This window comes from Hylobates moloch, unplaced genomic scaffold, assembly GCF_009828535.3.
Source record: "Hylobates moloch isolate HMO894 unplaced genomic scaffold, HMol_V3 SCAFFOLD_6, whole genome shotgun sequence".
NCBI classification, from domain to species: Eukaryota; Metazoa; Chordata; class Mammalia; order Primates; family Hylobatidae; genus Hylobates; species Hylobates moloch.
The window spans coordinates 83376039-83394756 of record NW_026652281.1 but is presented as its reverse complement, the minus strand read 5'-3'; the positions used below and the strand labels follow the sequence as shown (position 1 = coordinate 83394756).

General features: G+C 47.7%; 1 protein-coding gene across 1 annotated transcript in view; it reads right to left on the bottom strand.

The window, feature by feature from the left end:
• The window catches only part of ABCC12 (ATP binding cassette subfamily C member 12), a 69987-nt gene that overhangs the window by 12130 nt on the left and 39139 nt on the right, over positions 1 to 18718 (bottom strand). Inside the window, 5 exon segments of the mRNA XM_058440953.1 lie at positions 2080 to 2169; positions 7712 to 7898; positions 15147 to 15373; positions 16143 to 16340; positions 18386 to 18489. Coding sequence (XP_058296936.1) covers positions 2080 to 2169; positions 7712 to 7898; positions 15147 to 15373; positions 16143 to 16340; positions 18386 to 18489 — 806 coding nt within the window.

Genomic DNA, 18718 nt, shown 5'->3' with positions numbered 1-18718 from the left:
ACAAACGACCCCATCAAAAAGTGGGCAGAGGACATGAACAGACACTTCTCAAAAGAAGACATTTATGCAGCCAAAAAACACATGAAGAAATGCTCATCATCACTGGCCATCAGAGAAATGCAAATCAAAACCACAGTGAGATACCATCTCACACCAGTTAGAATGGCCATCATTAAAAAATCAGGAAACAATAGGTGCTGGAGAGGATGTGGAGAAATAGGAACACTTTTACACTGTTGGTGGGACTGTAAACTAGTTCAACCATTGTGGAAGTCAGTGTGGCGATTCCTCAGGGATCTCGAACTAGAAATACCATTTGACCCAGCCATCCCATTACTGGGTATATACCCAAAGGACTATAAATCATGCTGCTATAAAGACACATGCACACGTATGTTTATTGCAGCACTATTCACAATAGCAAAGAGTTGGAACCAACCCAAATGTCCAACAACGATAGACTGGATTAAGAAAATGTGGCACATATACACCATGGAATACTATGCAGCCATAAAAAATGATGAGTTCGTGTCCTTTGTAGGGACATGGATGAAACTGGAAAACATCAGTCTCAGTAAACTATCGCAAGGACAAAAAACCAAACACCGCATGTTCTCACTCATAGGTGGGAATTGAACAATGAGAACTCATGGACACAGGAAGGGGAACATCACACTCCGGGGACTGTTGTGGGGTGGGGGGAGGGGGGAGGGACAGCATTAGGAGATACACCTAATGCTAAATGACGAGTTAATGGGTGCAGGAAATCAACATGGCACATGGATACATATGTAACAAACCTGCACATTGTGCACATGTACCCTAAAACCCTAAAGTATAATAAAAATAAAAAAAAAAAAATTTATTAAATTTATACAAACTCAGGAAGGTTTGTTGTTAAATCAGATCACTGAGGTACTTAAAAAACAAATTGAATGTATTAAATTTTAAAGTGCAGTTTACAATGTTTTAAAGTGTTTAACTAAGTTTGTAAATGGAGCCAAACACTCTTCAAAGGCACCTAAATGTGATTGCTAGAATTGGCTAGACTTCTTTTAAAAGAATAGCAAGATTTGTAAGTTGGATATAAAAGCTTTTAAAGAAGAGTTAGACTGAGCTTCTATTTTTTCAACTTATGACTTTAATCAATCAAATAATAATTTTTAACTTAAAAAAATTTTACAGTCAGAGTCTAACTCTGCTGCACAGGCTGGAGTGCAATGGCAATCATCATAGCTTACTGCAGCCTCAAACTCCTGGGCTCAAGTGACCCTCCCTCTTTAACCTCTTCAGTAGCTAGGGCTATAGGTGCACGCCACTACACATGGCAAATTTTAAGTTTTTTTTTGTTTTGTTTTGTTTTTTTTTTTGTAGAGACAGGGTCTCACTATGCTGCACAGGCTGGTCTCAAACTCCTGGCTTCAAGCATTCCTCCTGCCTCGGTCTCCAAAAGTGTTGAGATTACAGTCGTGAGCCACTGAGCCTGGCAAAATATTTTTAGAAACCAAAGTAAACCACTGAATTGTATTTTTCTGTGTATCAAAACAGCCTTTAAGGAAACCTTGTTAAAAAGAACCTCGCATTCAACAACAAGGACTTTAGAATGTATTGTAAATACAGGTTTTAAGAAGAGGGATGACTCGTCCGATTTTGGGTTTTTTGTCGTTGCTGTTGTTTTTGATTTTTGAGATGGAGTTTTACTCTTGTTGTCCTGGCTGGAGGGCAATGGAGCGATCTCGGTTCACTGAAACCTCCACCTCCTGGACTCTAGTGATTCTCCTGTCTCAGCCTCCCAAGTAGCTGGGATTACTACCACTCGCCACCATGCCTGGCTAATTTTTGTATTTTTAGTGGAGACAGGGTTTCACCATGTTGGCCAGGCTGGTCTCGAAACTCTTGACCTCAGGTGATCTGCCCACCTTGGCCTCCCAAAGTGCTGGGATTCTAGGCGTAAGCCACCATGCCCGGCGCGATTTCGGTTTCTTAAAAAGACCCCTTTCACATCTAAAAAGATCTAGTATTTGCCCAAGTCCTGCCAAAATTAACTTGTCCCTCCTCTTTGATGCACTAATTTCTTACCGAAATGTATTCCCTGAGCAGCTCCAAGGAGGTGAATTTGGCTTGCGTCTCTGTTCCCATTCGCACACACACTTGGAGCAGTCCGCTCAGCTGTTGAAAAGGAGCGAGCAGCCGCAGTTAGAGCCCCTTCCTCCTTCGGGTTCTGCAGCTCCCCGTTCAGGAGGCAGCTCTGGTGAATGACCCCTCCCCTGCCTCATGCAAGACGGCACAAACAGGAGGCCTGCCTTCCCAGCCAAGCGCCCAGAAGTAAAGATATTCCTGTTGGGGTGTTTTGCCTTTAAACACTTCCTTTGTATTTAGAAACAAATGGTAATTACATTTTTCCCTGGCACTCCAGATGGTGAGAATCATCTCCCCACAGAACCACTTGATCACATGCCTCTTTGAGTGGTGGGAATTCTCCCTGGGAGCTGCAGAACTGCTGGGTATCGGCCCCTTGCTGCCACCTGGCAGGGTCTTGCATCTCAGAGCAGCCTTCCCCTAACCCCTTGCTCAAAAAGCAACTGAAAACCACGTTACCATAAGAGACCAGAAAACCATCAAGCCTGTCTTCTTGCTGTAGTAATGAGAAAGTCAAGGCTCAGGCTGGGGCATGTGGCTTGCTAAGGTCACCCACCTTAGGCCTGGATCTCCCAAAAGCCAACCCCAAGATTTGACTGCAAGAAGTGTATTAGCGCAGGTTGAATGGTGTCCCCCACCCCTAAAAGATGTGTCCATTTCCTAATCCCTGGAACCTGCGAATGCTCTCTCATTTGGAGAGCGGATCTTTGCAGGTGTTAATAAGGATCTTGATATCATCCTGGATCACCTGGGTGGGTCCTAAGTCCAGTGATAAATGTCATTATAAGAGACAGAGGAGAAGTCACCGAGGAGAAGGGGACGTGAAGGCAGAGGCAGAGACTGAAGTGATGCAGCTACAAGACAAGAGATGCCAGGGATGGCCAGCAGCCACAGAAGCTGGAAGAGAGAAGAAAGATTCTCCCAAGCCTCCGGAGGGAAGCTGGCCCTGTCAACACCTTGAGTGCGGGCGTCTGACTCCACAACAGTGAAAGAATACCTTTTTCTTGTTTGAAGCCTGCAAGCATGTAATTTGTCACAGCAGCCTTCACAAACGAACATAGGCGGTGAACCCAGATTGTACCAGGAGGGGATGGAGGAGTGAGCAGGGGAAGAGAGGCCGCCCATACCAGATGCATTTGTGAGACGTTACCGCTGTGGGCAACTGAGAGTCCGGCTGGTCTGGGAGCTCTGGGACACTGAATGGAGCACACCTCGGAACTGTCCCGTGCCGGGGCAAGAAAGCTGGGGTACACGGAGGTACATAGCCACTAACTCCTTCAGTCATTGCTGCCCTTGCTTCTGGGTGTGAGAATGCCCGGAACGTCCAGCCTACCCTGGAAGGATGGGGCAGCCACAGCATTTGTCACCAAGTGGGCTAGAGGCAGGGCCATCTCATGCATTAGTGAACTTCATTGACTGAGCAGTAGCCATGGGCCAGGTACTGGTCGGGGCGCCTGTTTCCAGGGTTGAAGTTTATAGGACAAGATCCCTGCACTCACGCAGCTTCCATTCTAGTGGACTGGCGGGGATGGTGCACAAGGCCACTGCGGGAGTGACAAGAATGTCCCGAAAACAGGTTGATGTGGGAGAGGGGCTGGGGCTGGAGAGTTACCTTAGACAGGGGGTTCCAGAGGACTGTGTGAGCTGAGGCATTTATGATAAGAAGAAGTCCACCAGTCAAACTCGGGATAAGAATGCTCTAGTAAGAAGCAAGCGGTCTTAGCAGCAAAGAGGCAGGGGGCGCAAGCAGGTGCGTGATGTGGAGAGCGCTATGGGTGCAGACCCTCTGAGAGCCCCTCAGCAGGCCTCCCTGCTTAATACAGTTCAACAGTTTCCACTTCTTTAGAGCAGTGGCTCTCAACCTGCCCCACAGAGGACATTTGGCAATGTCTAGAGACAGGTTGGGTCGTCACAACCTGGCGGGAGGGACGTAATACCAGCATCTCATGGGCAGAGCCAGGGAGGCTGCTGAACATCCTACCGTGCACAGAACAGCCCCTCACCAAAAGGAATATCCAGCCCCAAAGCCCACAGTGCCACGGTTGAGAAACCCAGTCTTGGAATACGGGTAATACACCGCCCCTGGCTTACAAAGCTCTACATATTCTACTCTGCCGGCACTTCATACCACCTTGCTCAAGCCATGTGGGCTTCTCAGATCCTCAAACATGGCAGAATCATGCCTACCGCTGAGCCCTTCCCTGAGGCACTCTTTCTTCCAGTCTTCCTTGGCTGGTTCTTTATCCTTCAGGTCTCAGCTTGGAAGCCACCTCCCAGCAGAGGCCTCCTCTGGCTGTTGTATGAAATGTTGCTTCCCCTTCCGACAGCCACATTCCTCCACTCGTTGTCTTCCTAACATTTAAACACCTTCTGAGCTTCTCATCTATTTACTTGCCCCTCATTTATTCCAGCTGCCCACTAGAATGAAGGCAGGACTTTTCCGGACCGCTGACTGCTGATTCCACAGCCACTAGCACAGTTCCTGGCTCATGGTGGGTGCTCAGGGGATACCTGGCGAGTGAATGAATGAACCCTGCCCTTGAGAAGGGCATATACATCTTTTGCTAAATGCGAGAGTATCAGCTCCCAAGGCCACGGCAGCCCTCCCAGGTTTAGGATGCCCACAAAGGCACAGTGCTGGCCCCAGGTAGTGCTTATTCTCCTACGTGATGTGATATGATGTCACTTTGCATTCACTTTCTGCTCTGTGGGATTTCATGCCAATTTCTCATCCATCTAGGGAGTCTTCTCTAGTCTCAAGTGGAGTGCTGTCATTTTGATTCTGTGTTCTCCAAAGGGGGCTAATGCTCAATGAAGCCACAGAGCCAGCTGGAGAGCAAGTGTTCCCATAGATCTCATTGCTGTGCACGACCTTACAGGAATGTTTGAAAACAATCTCATGGAAAGCTGATAATATCGCCCAAAAGCATGACCTTAGTTGGGGAAAGCTGTTTTACTTGGACCAATTAAGGGAAACTGCTCAACATCATCTGTTTGATATTTTATTAGGCAACAACAAATGAAGACATCTATCAATACAGGAAACTGGTTACCCAAGGAAAATTCATTTTTCCGCACTTAAGAGAGAGTACAGAGAATACATTTTTGTTTCTCCTTCTTCCCAAAATACCATTTAAATGATATCAGAGAAATTTTCCATAAAGAATAGACCTTTAACAGTAAGGGGACTGAGAAGAGAGAGCAGTGAATAAGCTACAAATTTCTGCAAGATGGAAAGAGGATGAAAGCCTTTTGATAAAATGGAAGCAGAGCATGCTAGAGTTTAAAGAGCAGAATCCAGAGAGGCTCCAGGTGTGAGAAGGGGGCCCACAAAGAGGCTGGCTGATAGGCTCTCTATATAGACAACCACTCCTGTCTGGTTCACTCACTCCTCTTCCCCTCTTCTTTCTCCTAACCAGAGTTAGTTGGACCCTTTATCCTTAGGCATGGGAGCACACGTGCACACAGACACACACACATAAACATGATTTTCTCTAAAGAAATTGAATTAACTGCCTGGGGATAAATGGGGCTCTCTGAATAGTCCCCTGCATAAAAACTTCTTTAAGTCTTGCATTTGGGTACCTAAAGGCCAGCTCCCTGGCTGCTTTCCTGAAGTGAAGCCAGCCTATGGAAAAGCCCCACCACCTACCTACCTGCAGTCATAAAATTTCCCATCAGGAGACACCTAGCAAGGTGAAACAAAGGCAGAGGCAACTCTGAAAACCCAACCCAGTTCCCCGGGGTTAAATAGAAATGGGTCAGGAGACAAATGGACAAAACCAATGGCATGAAAGAGCAAGAACGAGAGAAACAAAGAGAAAAACTACCTCTGGAAGAAACAGATGCAAGTCAAAGAAGGGAGGAGAGTTTAGGAGGGGAAAAAAAGACTCTAATTGATATGGTTTGGCTTTGTCCCCACACAAATCATCTTGAATTGTAGCTCCCATAATTCCCACATGTTGTGGGAGGGACCCAGTGGGTTGTGAGATAATTGAATCGTGGGGTCAGTTCCCCCATACTGTTCTCATGGTGGTAAATAAGTCTCACGAGAGCTGATGATTTTATGAGGGGTTTCCCCTTTCACTTGGCTCTCATTCTCTCGTCTCCCACCACGTAAGACGTGCCTTTCACCTTCCACTATGATTATGAGGCCTCCCCAGCCACGTGGAACTGTGAGTCCATTAAACTCCTTTTTCTTTATAAATGACCCAGTCTCAGGTATGTCTTTATCAGCAGTGTGAAAACTAATACACTAATTAATATTAATATCCTCAGAGAGATTCAAAAATATGCTGCATCCATGTAAAAAATGATTCTTTTAAAAACTCAGAGAATAAGAGCTTGTGGGAATTATATATATGAATACATGATTGCCAAATTTAAAATTCAAGGAATAGCTGAATGGCAAAGCTAACGAAAATTTCCAAGATAAAAAGACAAGAACATGGAAACTGAGAGAAAAGAAAAAGAAACATAGAGAATTGACGCAAGAAATTCAATATTCAACTGACATGAATACAGTAAGAAAAAAAAAAAAACAAAGAAAAAGAGGACATTGTCAAAATGAAGGAGAAACAGGAGAAATGTTTCCAAGCTGATGATAAATTTGACTTTAATCTTAAAGAACTCACAGCATCAAACAGAACACATGAATAAAGACCCACATTCAGATACATTATCCCAGAGTTTCAGAGCACTAAGAATAAGGACTATGTCAAAAAAGTTTCCAAAGATAACAAGATTCAAACAAACATGAGGTCCAGGTGGCCTGTGTTCAAATCCTGGCCCTCACATGTGACAGCTGTATGATCTTGGGACAAGTCTTTTCTGGGGCTCAGTTTCTTCATCTGCAAAATGGGGATCACGGCAGTATTAGAGGGTTGTTGTGCGGAGGAAATGAATTAATTTAGTTAAAAGACAGGGCCTGAAGCCAATCACAATCAATGCCATATGTTCACCTATTATTGTTATTCAAAAGAAAAAAAAAAAGCAACCAAGAAGAGAAGTCAGTAATTATTTGTCATCGACATTATGACCATCTCTCCAGCATTCATTTCACTCCCTCCACTGTGGAGTAGCTATGTGACTTAAAGTTGGAAATGGGTGTAACTCCATCCCTAGCCTAACCAATGATCCATATCCCACCAAACCACTAATTAGTTCCGGGATGCCTAAATTAATCCAATAAGAGTAATGCTCCAGGTTTTTGCCTCCATGGCTGGGGCAGGAAATGCTTTCCTCCAATAACAGTAAAGCTCCAGGCTTCTGCCTCTGTGGCTGGGCCAGGAAATGCTTTCTTTCTGCTTCCTCTTTGCTGTAGACCCCAGAGGCTGCTGGCCACCTGTGAGGAAAGTCATCACAGGGCATGGGCAAAGTTCAGAGCCATGATCCCACTGTGCCTGAAGTCCACACAACCATCCTACTTTTTAATGATGTGAGCCACTAAGCTCCCTTTCTCGTTTAAACCCATTCGAGTTGGGGTTTTTGTTGTGTCCATCCAAAAGCACCCTCCCTGATGTATTATAGGCCAGAGCCTCCAGACTAAGCCCAACTTTGCACCAGGCATTACCTGGATGATGTATGACAATGACAGGCCTTTGGATGAAGTACTGATGTAGGAGAAACTCAGGGTCACCAACAAGGCCACAATGAAGGTAAGGATGTTCATGAGGATATCCATTCTCAGCGCAAACCACCTGAGAGCACAGTTAAAGTAGAGGAGGTGACTGGAGTTTTCATCGTTTAGCGTCTTAAACCTACAGTCAAGAAAATCAGAAAAAGCAGGAGATCAGGTTGTGCTGTAGACTTAAGGTTAGGGTGACTGGAGAAATGAGGCCAAGGAATTTTTAATCAAGGGAATGCACTCTCACATAGCAAACTCTTACAAAAATGAACATATATTCATGCTCTTAAAAATCTGCCACTCTAGACATCTTTGATTTGCACATATTTTGGGAAATCTCATGTGGCAATAGAGTAGGGTGCTAAGTGGCTCTTTCTGTCTTTCCCAGAACTGGCAGCTAGAATCTACAGCTGAAAAGAAGAGGTGCTGAGTGCTTCACATTCTGACTTCAAAGGATCCCTATCATGGAGTCAGCCACCCTCAAAGGCTTTGTGGAATTGACAATTGGCCCCCTTGATCTATAGAAAGGGTGGGGGTGGGTTGTGGAGGAGGTCACCTTTAGGGAAATCAATGTTTGTGACTGTAGAGGAGGGAAGGGAGGGTGCATGTTAGGTTTCCCTCCCTGAATCAGAGAAAGAAGATTGAAGACAATTGCTTATAAAGCTGGGAGCCTCTTCAAGGAGAGGAAGCTGACACCTTGCATCCCTTCTGCATGTCCATGGAGCCAAAGGGCTTGGAGACGGGGAAAGAAGCAGAGAGTGGAGTGACAGGGAGATGACACAGCCAGGGGACGGGGGCAAGACCCACCCCTGGAGTTCCGCATTCCCCAGACGTATGGAAGGTGGATCCCATCAGCTCCACAGTTCCTAGGGCTGAGATAGCAGAAGGAAGATGACCTTGGAGGCTGCAGTCTTGATGTGACGGTCCCTGGCATGAAGCAAAGGGGTCTCCACATCAGAGGAGTGCAGTATGAGGGCTGCCAGGCAGAACTCACAGGAAGACCCAGCGACTCCTACCGATGCAGCAATGCTGGCAGAACTCCTGGGGTTCTGGCCCTGCTGGGGGCCTCCAAGCTGCTGTCCCACATCTGCACAGTGCACTGCAGCAGCAGGAAAGGGTAGCAGAAAGGAGAGAATGGCCCAGAGGTGCCAGTCACCCAAGGATGTGTTCTTCCTGCTGTCCCCTCCCCAGTTCCCCCACATGGGCATCAGAGAGCCAGGCCTGGAGAAAAGGAAGAGGGTGTTTAAAAGCACAGAGCAGGTGCTTCTCAATTGCAAGCCTGCCCCACCTGACACATACACACACACACACACACACACACACACACACACACACACACACACACAGCATAGCCTTGCCACACCAAGTCTCTGGGGGAAAGAGACCTGTGGCTTGAACATATGCAAGATTGAAATTTTCACCGCACTGAGCTGACCATTAACCAAAAGAGATATCATATTCAATTGCCACTGTGGCTTCCCTGATCTAGTGGGGAAGGGCTTCATGAGAACAGCTGGTAGAAACTATTAGGGGAAAAATGAAAACCCTCCCATGCTTAAAGCCCTAAGGAGGTACAATTCCTCCCCTGGCATAGTTGTGAACGTCCTCAGGCACTGCTGCTCCACGCTGTCCTGGAAGGCCTCCCAGAGTTCTGCCTGGAAACCCCTCTGACCAGCCGCCCTGGGCTCTGCTGCCCTCTCCTCCTCTCTGTTTCAACTCTAACTTATTTTCCCCAGAGCTTAGTCAAAATATTCTTCAAAACACAGCGCTGTTTCTATCACATAGCTATACAGCATACAAATTCAACTGACAGCCTCCAGGACCTGGAAGTCACCTGTGGTCTTATCTGTGTGGCTGGTTAGATTGCATAGAAACAAAATCACTAGCTGGGATCAAGTTGGAATTTGACCTCTAACCTTTTTAAATTTTTTAAGCTGTAGCATTTTTGTCTGGTGGCAAAAGCAATACACGTCAGAAACCCAAGCCCTCTGGAAAGAAACTATTAAAAGAAGGGAACCCCCATCAGTCATTCTTGGCTCCCTATAGGATTCTGTCAGAAATCTTGGAGTAGAAGCTGTGGGAAGACAAAGCTTGCATGTGTGTTTGTTGTGGGTGAGTAGACTAATGGCTCCATGGGCTTTCCTCATGGCCAGGACTTTGGAAGGGTCTATGTGTGAGGCAGGACTCTTGACAAACGATGTTCAGGTCAAACTAGGGTCAGGACTAGGTGCTGACTGAACTAAAGACAAGGTGTGATGTCAAGTCTACTCTGAGATCCTGGGTGGTAAAATGGAGGGTGTGTGAGGGAGAGAATTAGAGGCAATTCTAAATTTAATGCAATTCCAGGCTGGTTGCAGTGGCTCACTGTAATCCCTGCACTCTTGGAGGCCAAGGCGGGTGGATCACTTGAGGTCAGGAGTTCAAGACCAGCCTGGCCAACATGGTGAAATGCTGTCTCTACTAAAAATACAAAAATTAGCTGGGCCCCAGTTACTTGGGAGGCTGAGGCAAGAGAATCGCTTGAACCCAGGAGACAGAAGTTGCAATGAGCTGAGATGATGCCATTGCACTCCAGCCTGGGTGACAGAGCAAGACTCTGTCTCAAAAAATAAAAATAAAAATAAATAAAAAAATTTAATGCAATTCCAAACTTAGAATGCATTTGATGCACCCTTTAGAACTGCATCTAATTCTTTCTCTCTGAAGGGTGTGTTGGCATTTTAAGGAAGGAAAAGATAGAAAGTGGGAAAGGCTGCTATGGATTCACCAAACTCCATTTTCTTTTCCTCCTTTGGACACAGCTGGACTACATTTCCCAGCCTCCCGTGCAGTTAGGTGAGCCCATATGACTCCAATCTGGCCAATGAATGTGCAGAAATCTTGGGACACTTTGCTAAGGTTGGACCATAAAATCCCCCTGGGTCCTCCTTCCTGGCCTCTCGCCTTGTCTTCCGGCCCAACACAGAAGATCGGAGAAAATACCCCAGGGCCCTTGGGACGGAAGATCCCCAGATAGAAACAGACTATGCCTGAGTGTGGAGTACAATCACCTACTGTTGCCCCATGGACCTTCACTAAATTGTGACATCAGGAAAAATAAAAATGTATTGCATGAACTCCCTAAGATTTGGGGTTATTGTTACTGCAGTGAACCTACTGTGATTTATCCTTTTTTTTTTTTTTTTTTTTTGAGACAGAGTCTCACTCTGTCGCCCAGGCTGGAGAGCAGTAGCACAATCTCAGCTCACTGTAACCTCCGCCTCCCAGGTTCAAGTGATTATCCTGCCTCAGCCTCCCAAGTAGCTGACATTACAGGTGCCCACCACCACACCCAGCTAATTTTTGTATTTTTAGTAGAGATGGGGTTTCGTCATGTTGGCCTGGCTGGTCTCAAACTCCTGACCTCAGATGATCCACCCGCCTCGACCTTCCAAAGTGCTGGAATTACGGGTGTAAGCCAGCACGCCCAGTCTGATTTATAAATTTTATGTCGTATTTCAGAAGTTTGAAGCTGAAAGATGCCAGAGAGATTTACTAACGTAGTCCCCGTATTTTAAAAAGAAGAAAATGCTAAGTGAAATGAAAGGTGGCCTTTAGAAATTATTTTTACAAGAATCATGTAATAACATGAAACAGGCTATTTTAAATCGTTAAATAAATTTAAGAAATGATTATAAATAAGAAGAAAAAGAAGACCCCATGAATAGAAAAAAAAAGAAGAAAAAATGGAAGGAAATATGTGAAAAAATTAATAGGTTTGGGTTTGGGGCGGGGCTATAAGTGATTTTTTCTTCTTTTTTCTGCTTTGCCCTATCTTCCTGAATCAAACACATTTTTACTTTTAGAATGAAAAATAGAACAAATGAGGCTGTCATTGAACAAGCTCTCCTCATTCACATATTCTGGGGACCTAGATGTCTTCCAGATGCTGGAAGACAGGCTGTGAGGCCAAGTGTCTTCAAGGACTCCTCCTGATTCTTCCAACTTTGTGATCAGCCCCCAGCAGCCCAGACTTCCCTCCTCCTGTGCCCTCCCCATCGGAGTCAGGCATGAAGCGTGGGAGCCTGGGGCAGGGCCCCACATGGGACTCACTGGGTGATGCAGTTCTCCTTCTTGCCATAGGCGTGAATGATGCCCAGGCCCTGCATGGAGGAGGAGATGTGGGAGAACCAGGGTGACCGGCTGACATTCTCCACCTTCTTGAGCTCCTGGACTCCTCTGTGGAAAATGCTGGAAGAAAACTGAAAGGAGCCAAGTGGGCCACAAAGTGAGGTCTCATCAGGCTTGCCCTCACATATGCAGAGCCAACTAGGCACTCAGCACAGTGCTTAAGTCAGAGACGGTGCCGTCTAACTGGGGATGAAAAGCGGGCCTGCCGTTCTGCAGTGGTGCCTGCCCCAGGTGTGGGAATGGCGGAAGCGTGAGAACCATGAGTCAGCCGCGCCTTCGTTTGGCCACGGTGCTGTTTCTCGTATCAGGAAAGTCTCACTCCACAAGGCGTGATTCTAGTTTTCAAAAACCAAAATTTCTCATACAGCATAGCCCCTACGTATCAGCCAACCACTTTTTGGTGCCCAGCCAGAGAAAAAGTGATCTGATCTAACTCTGGAAGAAAACCTGGTGTGTCAACTGCCAACATGTGGCCTTCTAAAGGAATTTTCAAAGGTAATTTTGAATGAACATCATTATAGCTGACTTTAAAACCAAACCCCCATGGGATGCAGCTCCCCTTTGTGTGGAAGCTCCAGGAGCCCTGGTGAGCAGGAGACCAGGGACCTCGGGTGTGTACAGCAGCTGGCTGGCCCCCGAGAGAGAAGACAATCAAACCTCCAGACTCTCAGCTAAAACAAACCCAGGGCAGCAAGGAGGGAAGCCTCATAAGTGCAGAGCTAAAGTGAGTTGGTTGGAAACACTTGGATAATTCAAGCAGGACGAGCTCTGGTCTGTCTAGTCTTTATAGCTAGAGGGGTGGGTACAGAGCAGAGAAAGAGCTTTTACTAAGTAAATCAACTGCATAAACAGGAGGACAGACAAGAGCAACGATCAAACACAGGAATGACAAAAAGGAACATGAGCCCAAAGAATCCACTGTAAGAATGACATCCAGGACTTGCTTTTATCCTGTAAATGACTCTCAGAAATTATTTGTATTTGATCATCACAATAAACCCTTGAGTTTGGAGACCCGGACCATTTCATTTGGAGACAGGAGAAGAGGGTCTGGAGGCAGGGAACCTAAGGCCAATTCACATTGACTTCCTAGAACTAAATCAAAAGGAAAACCCCAACTTTCCCTGCCTAGGTAACAAAAGGCTTAAAGGCTACTCTCCTTGCACACCTGCCCCTGTCTTTTTCTGGGTGACAGATGTACCTTTGATTAGTCCCCTCTCACAACCAATCAGGCTGGTGGCAGGCCAAGTCTTCATTTGTATAGGAGTAACTTTGTAACTTCACTTCAGCCTCTGATTAGTCACTTTCTGCAACCAATCAGACTGATCATGGGCCACTACTTCATTTGCATGGGGCGTACACCAGGTGGCCAATGGGAAACCTCTAGAGGGTATTTAAACCCCAGGAAACTCTGTAACTGAGCTTTGAGCCCCTATGCTCAGGCTTGCTCCCACCCTGTGGGAGTGTACTTTCATTTTTAATCTCTGCTTTTGTTGCTTCTTTCTTTCCTTGCTTTGTGCGTTTTGTCCAATTCTTTGCTCAGGACGTGAAGAACCTGGACACCCTTCAAGAACATGGACACCCTAACAATTTCGCTTCCTCAGGATCACTGCAGGAACAGTGAAGACAGCAGCAAAAGTCCAGCTCTCCCAGCTCCCTAGGGCACAGTGTCAGCTCCCAGAGCCACACCTGCCCCTGCACAGAGTCCAGCTCTCCTGCCCCAGCACATTCCCACACCCGCATTTGCCACTGTCCACGGACACCATCAGCTGACTTGTTGAACAGAACTGAAGCATCTGAAACTAAACTGGTATTCTTATTCCCCAAACTGCTTCTCCTCCTGTACCACCTGTATCTCTCTTCACGTCGCTCTCCACCTTGAAATCATCCTTTGCCTCTCCCATCCCCCAACACCCAAAATTCCACCAGACGTGGGAAGTGAAACCCTGATGACACTACCTTGGAAATGGCTCTCAAATCCACACCTCTCTTCTGTTCCCACTGCTGCTGCCTACATCTGGTCCTCATTAATTCTCTCACACAGACTGTACATTTCAAGGGACTCCCGCCCTATAGTCTGCCTTGACCTTTCTGTAGCTCCATTCACCCTCCACACTGTGGCCACAGCAATTATTTCTAAAACTAGGATCTGAGTGTGAAAACCAACAACCCTGTGCACAGGTGAAAGCAAGTCCAGGGTTTGTGGGCTGAATATTTTATTTGGAGGATTCTCTTTCAGATCTACAATAACTAATCCACTGGCTGGGCACGTCTAGGAGCATAATCCTGTGCACAGGTGAAAGCAAGTCCAGGGTTTGTGGGTTGAATATTTTATAATTTGGGGGATTGTCTGTCAGATCTACAATAACTATCCCACTGGCTGGGAACACCTAAGATCATGATAAATGATTATTTTTAGTTATTGGTTTTTATGGAAACTCTTGCATAACAGCTTATTCCATTTTTAACCAACAAGCCATTGGTTGTGTAGTCTCCCTGATCCTCACAAGCCCTCTGAAACAGGTGAGGCATATATTTCAATGATTACCATTAGGGAGAGAGGAAACTGAGGTTTGCAGCACCTCTCTGACTTCTCCAAGGTCCTTCAGCTAGTTGTGGCAGAACTGGGGCTCTAATGCAAATTTCTCTGATTTGCAACCCTTTGCCCTCACTCAATACCCACCATGCTACCTGCTGGGAGCCCCAGCTCACCCCAGGAACAGCGAGGAGCCGGGCAGGTCTCCTAGGAGGCTGGAATCATGGCTGTCCTCCTGCTTTCCCCCAGGGTGGGTGTGCACAGCTGCAGTGGGAACCCCCGCCCCCACACCGTGCAAAGCTGCCTAAGGCCTTTCTCTAAACACACCCATGGTTAGGGTGGGGGTTATTTCTCAAAGCTCAGAGCAGCAACGGCAGAGCCCCATGGTTAGGAACATATCAGCAGAGAGGTAGCAATCATGGTTACTAGTTTCTTGGCCTGGGACCAGTGCCTTAATCTTTCAATAATTTCTACCTCTCAGGGTTGCTCTGAGGCTAAAATGCCAGATGTATGCAAAGCACTTAGCATAGCACCTGGCATTTACTAAGTACAAAAAAAAAAATCAATGGTAGACCATCAGTGAAGACAGCAAGCACTCAATGCTCAATATCACCTGATACCCAGTCAGTGTGTGTGTGTGTATCGTTTTCTCGTGTAAATAGCACATGGGCCTACCGTAACAGAATGAAGAAGCCTACAGCAAGGCCGGCCACGACTAAAAGGACAGCAGGAAACACAGCAGCCAAGATCACGAGAATAAACACCACCATAAAAAACTGCTGTAGAAAGTTCTCTGCATGAAACGGCAGCCTCACATCCAGCTCGTCCATATCCTTGGAAAAACGGTTCATTAGCCTGCCAGTGGGAGTCGTGTCAAAGAAGCTCATTGGACTCTTTAAGATCTGTGGAGAATGGTAGAGAGTCAAACAGAGTCGAGATGTGTGCTTAGTAAACCCTGCCGCTCTGCTGGAGGGGAAATTGTGAGCACAGGGCCTGACCCTTTTTCCAGGGCACAACACAGTGTGTCAGGTGATCTTGGGAAAGGGAGGATGCACCCCATTCTTGTGGCCACCGTGAATGAGTGTGAATGTGGGGATTCAGTCTCTGTGGGGAAGTCCCGAGAGACCCCCTACAGGTCAGGCTTCCCCTTCAAATCTAGGATGCAGCCTGAGACGGAGAGGCTGATGCCTTTGTCGGAGGAAGGAATTTTGTGCCCCATGGCAATAAAAAGCCAAGTTTCACTTTGTCTCTTCACCTCCAAAGTGTGGGCCCCACCCACATGCTCTAGCCAGGGCCCTCCCAGCCCCTGGCTGCTGCCCACCACAGCAGTGGAATGCGGAAGGGGCCAGAAGGATCTCTTGAGGGACGTGTCGCACTCAGGGCTCTTTGGAGCAGGAGTTGCTTTCTTGGCCTGCACATCTCTGCCGTGGAGTGGCCTCCCCCGCCTCCATGCCCCAGCCCAGCCTCAGGGCTGATCCACCCCCACAGCTCCCTGGAATCTACCTTCAGTTGGTAATTAGCTATTTGGGAGACTCTTCCCAGACTAGACTGCAAGCTCTATGAGGGCTCTGGCTGTCCCCAGAGCCCAGCAACACGCCTGGCACACAGCAGGTGCTCCGTATACCTTGTTGACTGAATAACTGGGTACACCTACAATGCTTGTGGCCATACCTTATCAAACACTGTGTCATGCAGAGAGGAGGATGCCATCAGTGTGGTCTTGGTGAAGACAAAGCCTTTGGTGACACCAAACACCAGCACGAACACCATGCTTGCAGCGTACACCCACTGGTACACATGCTGACCGATGTCTGCCAGCACCGCGCCGACCTCACACATGGTCCTGTTGCCCTGGGGCCCACAGGTCATCTTTGGAGAAAAACAAGAGAAGCACCAAGAATTGATAAATTCCTGCCAGGAGAACAGGAATTTTCTGGAGAATCTTTCCAGAGAGGAAAAACTAAGAAGAAGCACATGAGTATTTTGAATGAGTCAGGTGGGTACAATCTAGTCTGTTCCATTCTGGGGCCTCTGAGCTTTATGGGGTTCCTCCTGCTGGCACTCATGACCCCAAGGGGCACCTGACTTGTGAGCTCAGCACAGTGGGAAAAACAAAGCAGAGAAACCAGATGGGCACTGGGCAGCCATCCCCGAAGCTCACTGCACCTCGGGAGACCAGAAGCAATGCTGGGCTGGGAAGATCAGAGAGGCAAATGGGGAATTGGAATTCCTCAAGACTGGAGGAGTAACCCTCAGGCAGCCCGGACTGGACAGAGGATCAGGAAGTGACCTCCAGCATGCTGAGCTGTGTGGCAGCAGCCACCAGGCCTTCGGGGCGACTCGGGGGACTTCTCTGTATGATGGGCCAGCTCCATAGTCCCTTCCCTTTCTTTTTCCCAAGGGGTAACTGAGAGGGTGCTGGGGTACTGCCCTGGGATCTTTAGTGGGGAGAAGGGTGCCCAGTGAATACAAGTGGCTCTCAGAGGATTCAAAGAATCTGTGGCTCCATCCTGTCCAGTGAAAACACACAATTTTGCCAGCACTTCTGGGGAGAGGGCATCTCCTCGCCCTGAGAAATTGGCAGTTTCATTTTTCTCTGGGCTGTGTGCTAAAAGTCAAGACTGCCCTTGGGGAACAAACAAGCATCTTTCTTCTAAATGCCATTTTGCTGATTACAGTCATAGCGGAAATGTAAACCAGAGGTGGCTGATGGATGAACATCCTTAAAAGCAAAAGTATCTCTGGGGAGTTGAGGGATAGAAGGCCCAGCCTGAAGAGGAGACACCCTCGTGCCTTTGTGCCAGGGCACCAGGGCCAAACACATGGTTCAACCACCACGGCTGCGTGTCTGGGAGGGCAGGGGCAAACACACAGTGTCCGGGGCACCAGGGGCAAACACACAGTGTCCGGGGCACCAGGGGCAAACACACAGTGTCTGGGGCACCAGGGGCAAACACATGGTTCAGCCACCATGGCTGCGTGCTTAATCAGCCAACGGCAGTGGGACTCCCGGGGAAGCACCAAGCCTGTGAGGAGGCTGCACCCTGACCCTAAACCTCGAGCTTTCCAAGGACAAGGCTCTTCGTGAGTGAGGGGGGATCTGGGAGAATCCGTCTATTCCAGAGATGGCTCTCTATTTCTGCACAGAGCAGGCCACCCATCAGCCTCTCCCCTTGGGACTAGCTTTGGAAAGCTGTGCCCAGAAGCCTGCCCCTGTCTCCCCAGTGCCACCACCCTTTGGTTGTCATAGCAACAGAGCTGTACCAAATGTGATCTTGGAGGATGGGCCAGCGCCCCCACAGCATTCCCCAGGGCTCCAGGAAAGCTTTGAGACCATTAGCCAAAAGCTGGGAGAGCTCCCAGCAAGCTTGAGAGAGAGTCAACACATCAGTTCTTCCCAGGAAGGACCCTGCAGAGAAGGGTCCCCCATGGCTCTGTGGCATTCGCAAAGCCTGAATCTGATGCTTGCCTGTCCTGTTCATGCAGAGACAACTTTGGGGAGCAGAGACACGTGGGACCTTCTGGCACCAGGCAGTGTCCGTAACAAGATGCCAGTTTCTCTTTAGGAAGACACAAATCAATGTTAGGGTTTCCCGGAGGAAACTTAAAAGAGAGGCTGTGAAACTGACCCAATCTTGTACATGCCTGATTCCAGACAAGCTGGGACACAGTCTTCTTTAGTTAACCCTTTAAAATCTGAAAGTGGTGTCTATACCCTGCTTGTCCTGAAAAATCAAAGGGGATTCCAGGGATTTGGGTCCTGTGGTATAAGCACCTGACTTCCACTTCTTGAAAAGGGCAGAGGGATGCATGTGGGCTCATGGCATGGTGGCAGGGGCAGTTAGATGCTCTGGCAGCAGTGTTTTACTCCAAGACACAGACTCGGCATCTTCCAATGCCAAAGGGAAACTCACCCGTGAGCCCTTGTCCAACCAGAGACCCAGCCACCAGTTGCTGAAGGCAGAGCTGCCAATCATCAGGAGGAAGAGGAACACAGTGAAGAGAAAAAGGAGGTACCCTGCAAGAGGAGGGGAGAGGCCCAAAGAGCTGCAGACATGAGCACGTGGCAGGGGCTGACCTTCCTCAGGACCCAACCCTGATGGGAAATTCAAAACCTGCAGGAAAAGGACTCCATGCCTGGAAACCACCTGCTAGACTGATGTGGCACATCTGAGTGTTGGGGCCCTGAACCGTGGGGACATCTGTTCTACCTGGTTGGAAAATGGGTCCAAACAGTGAACATATTG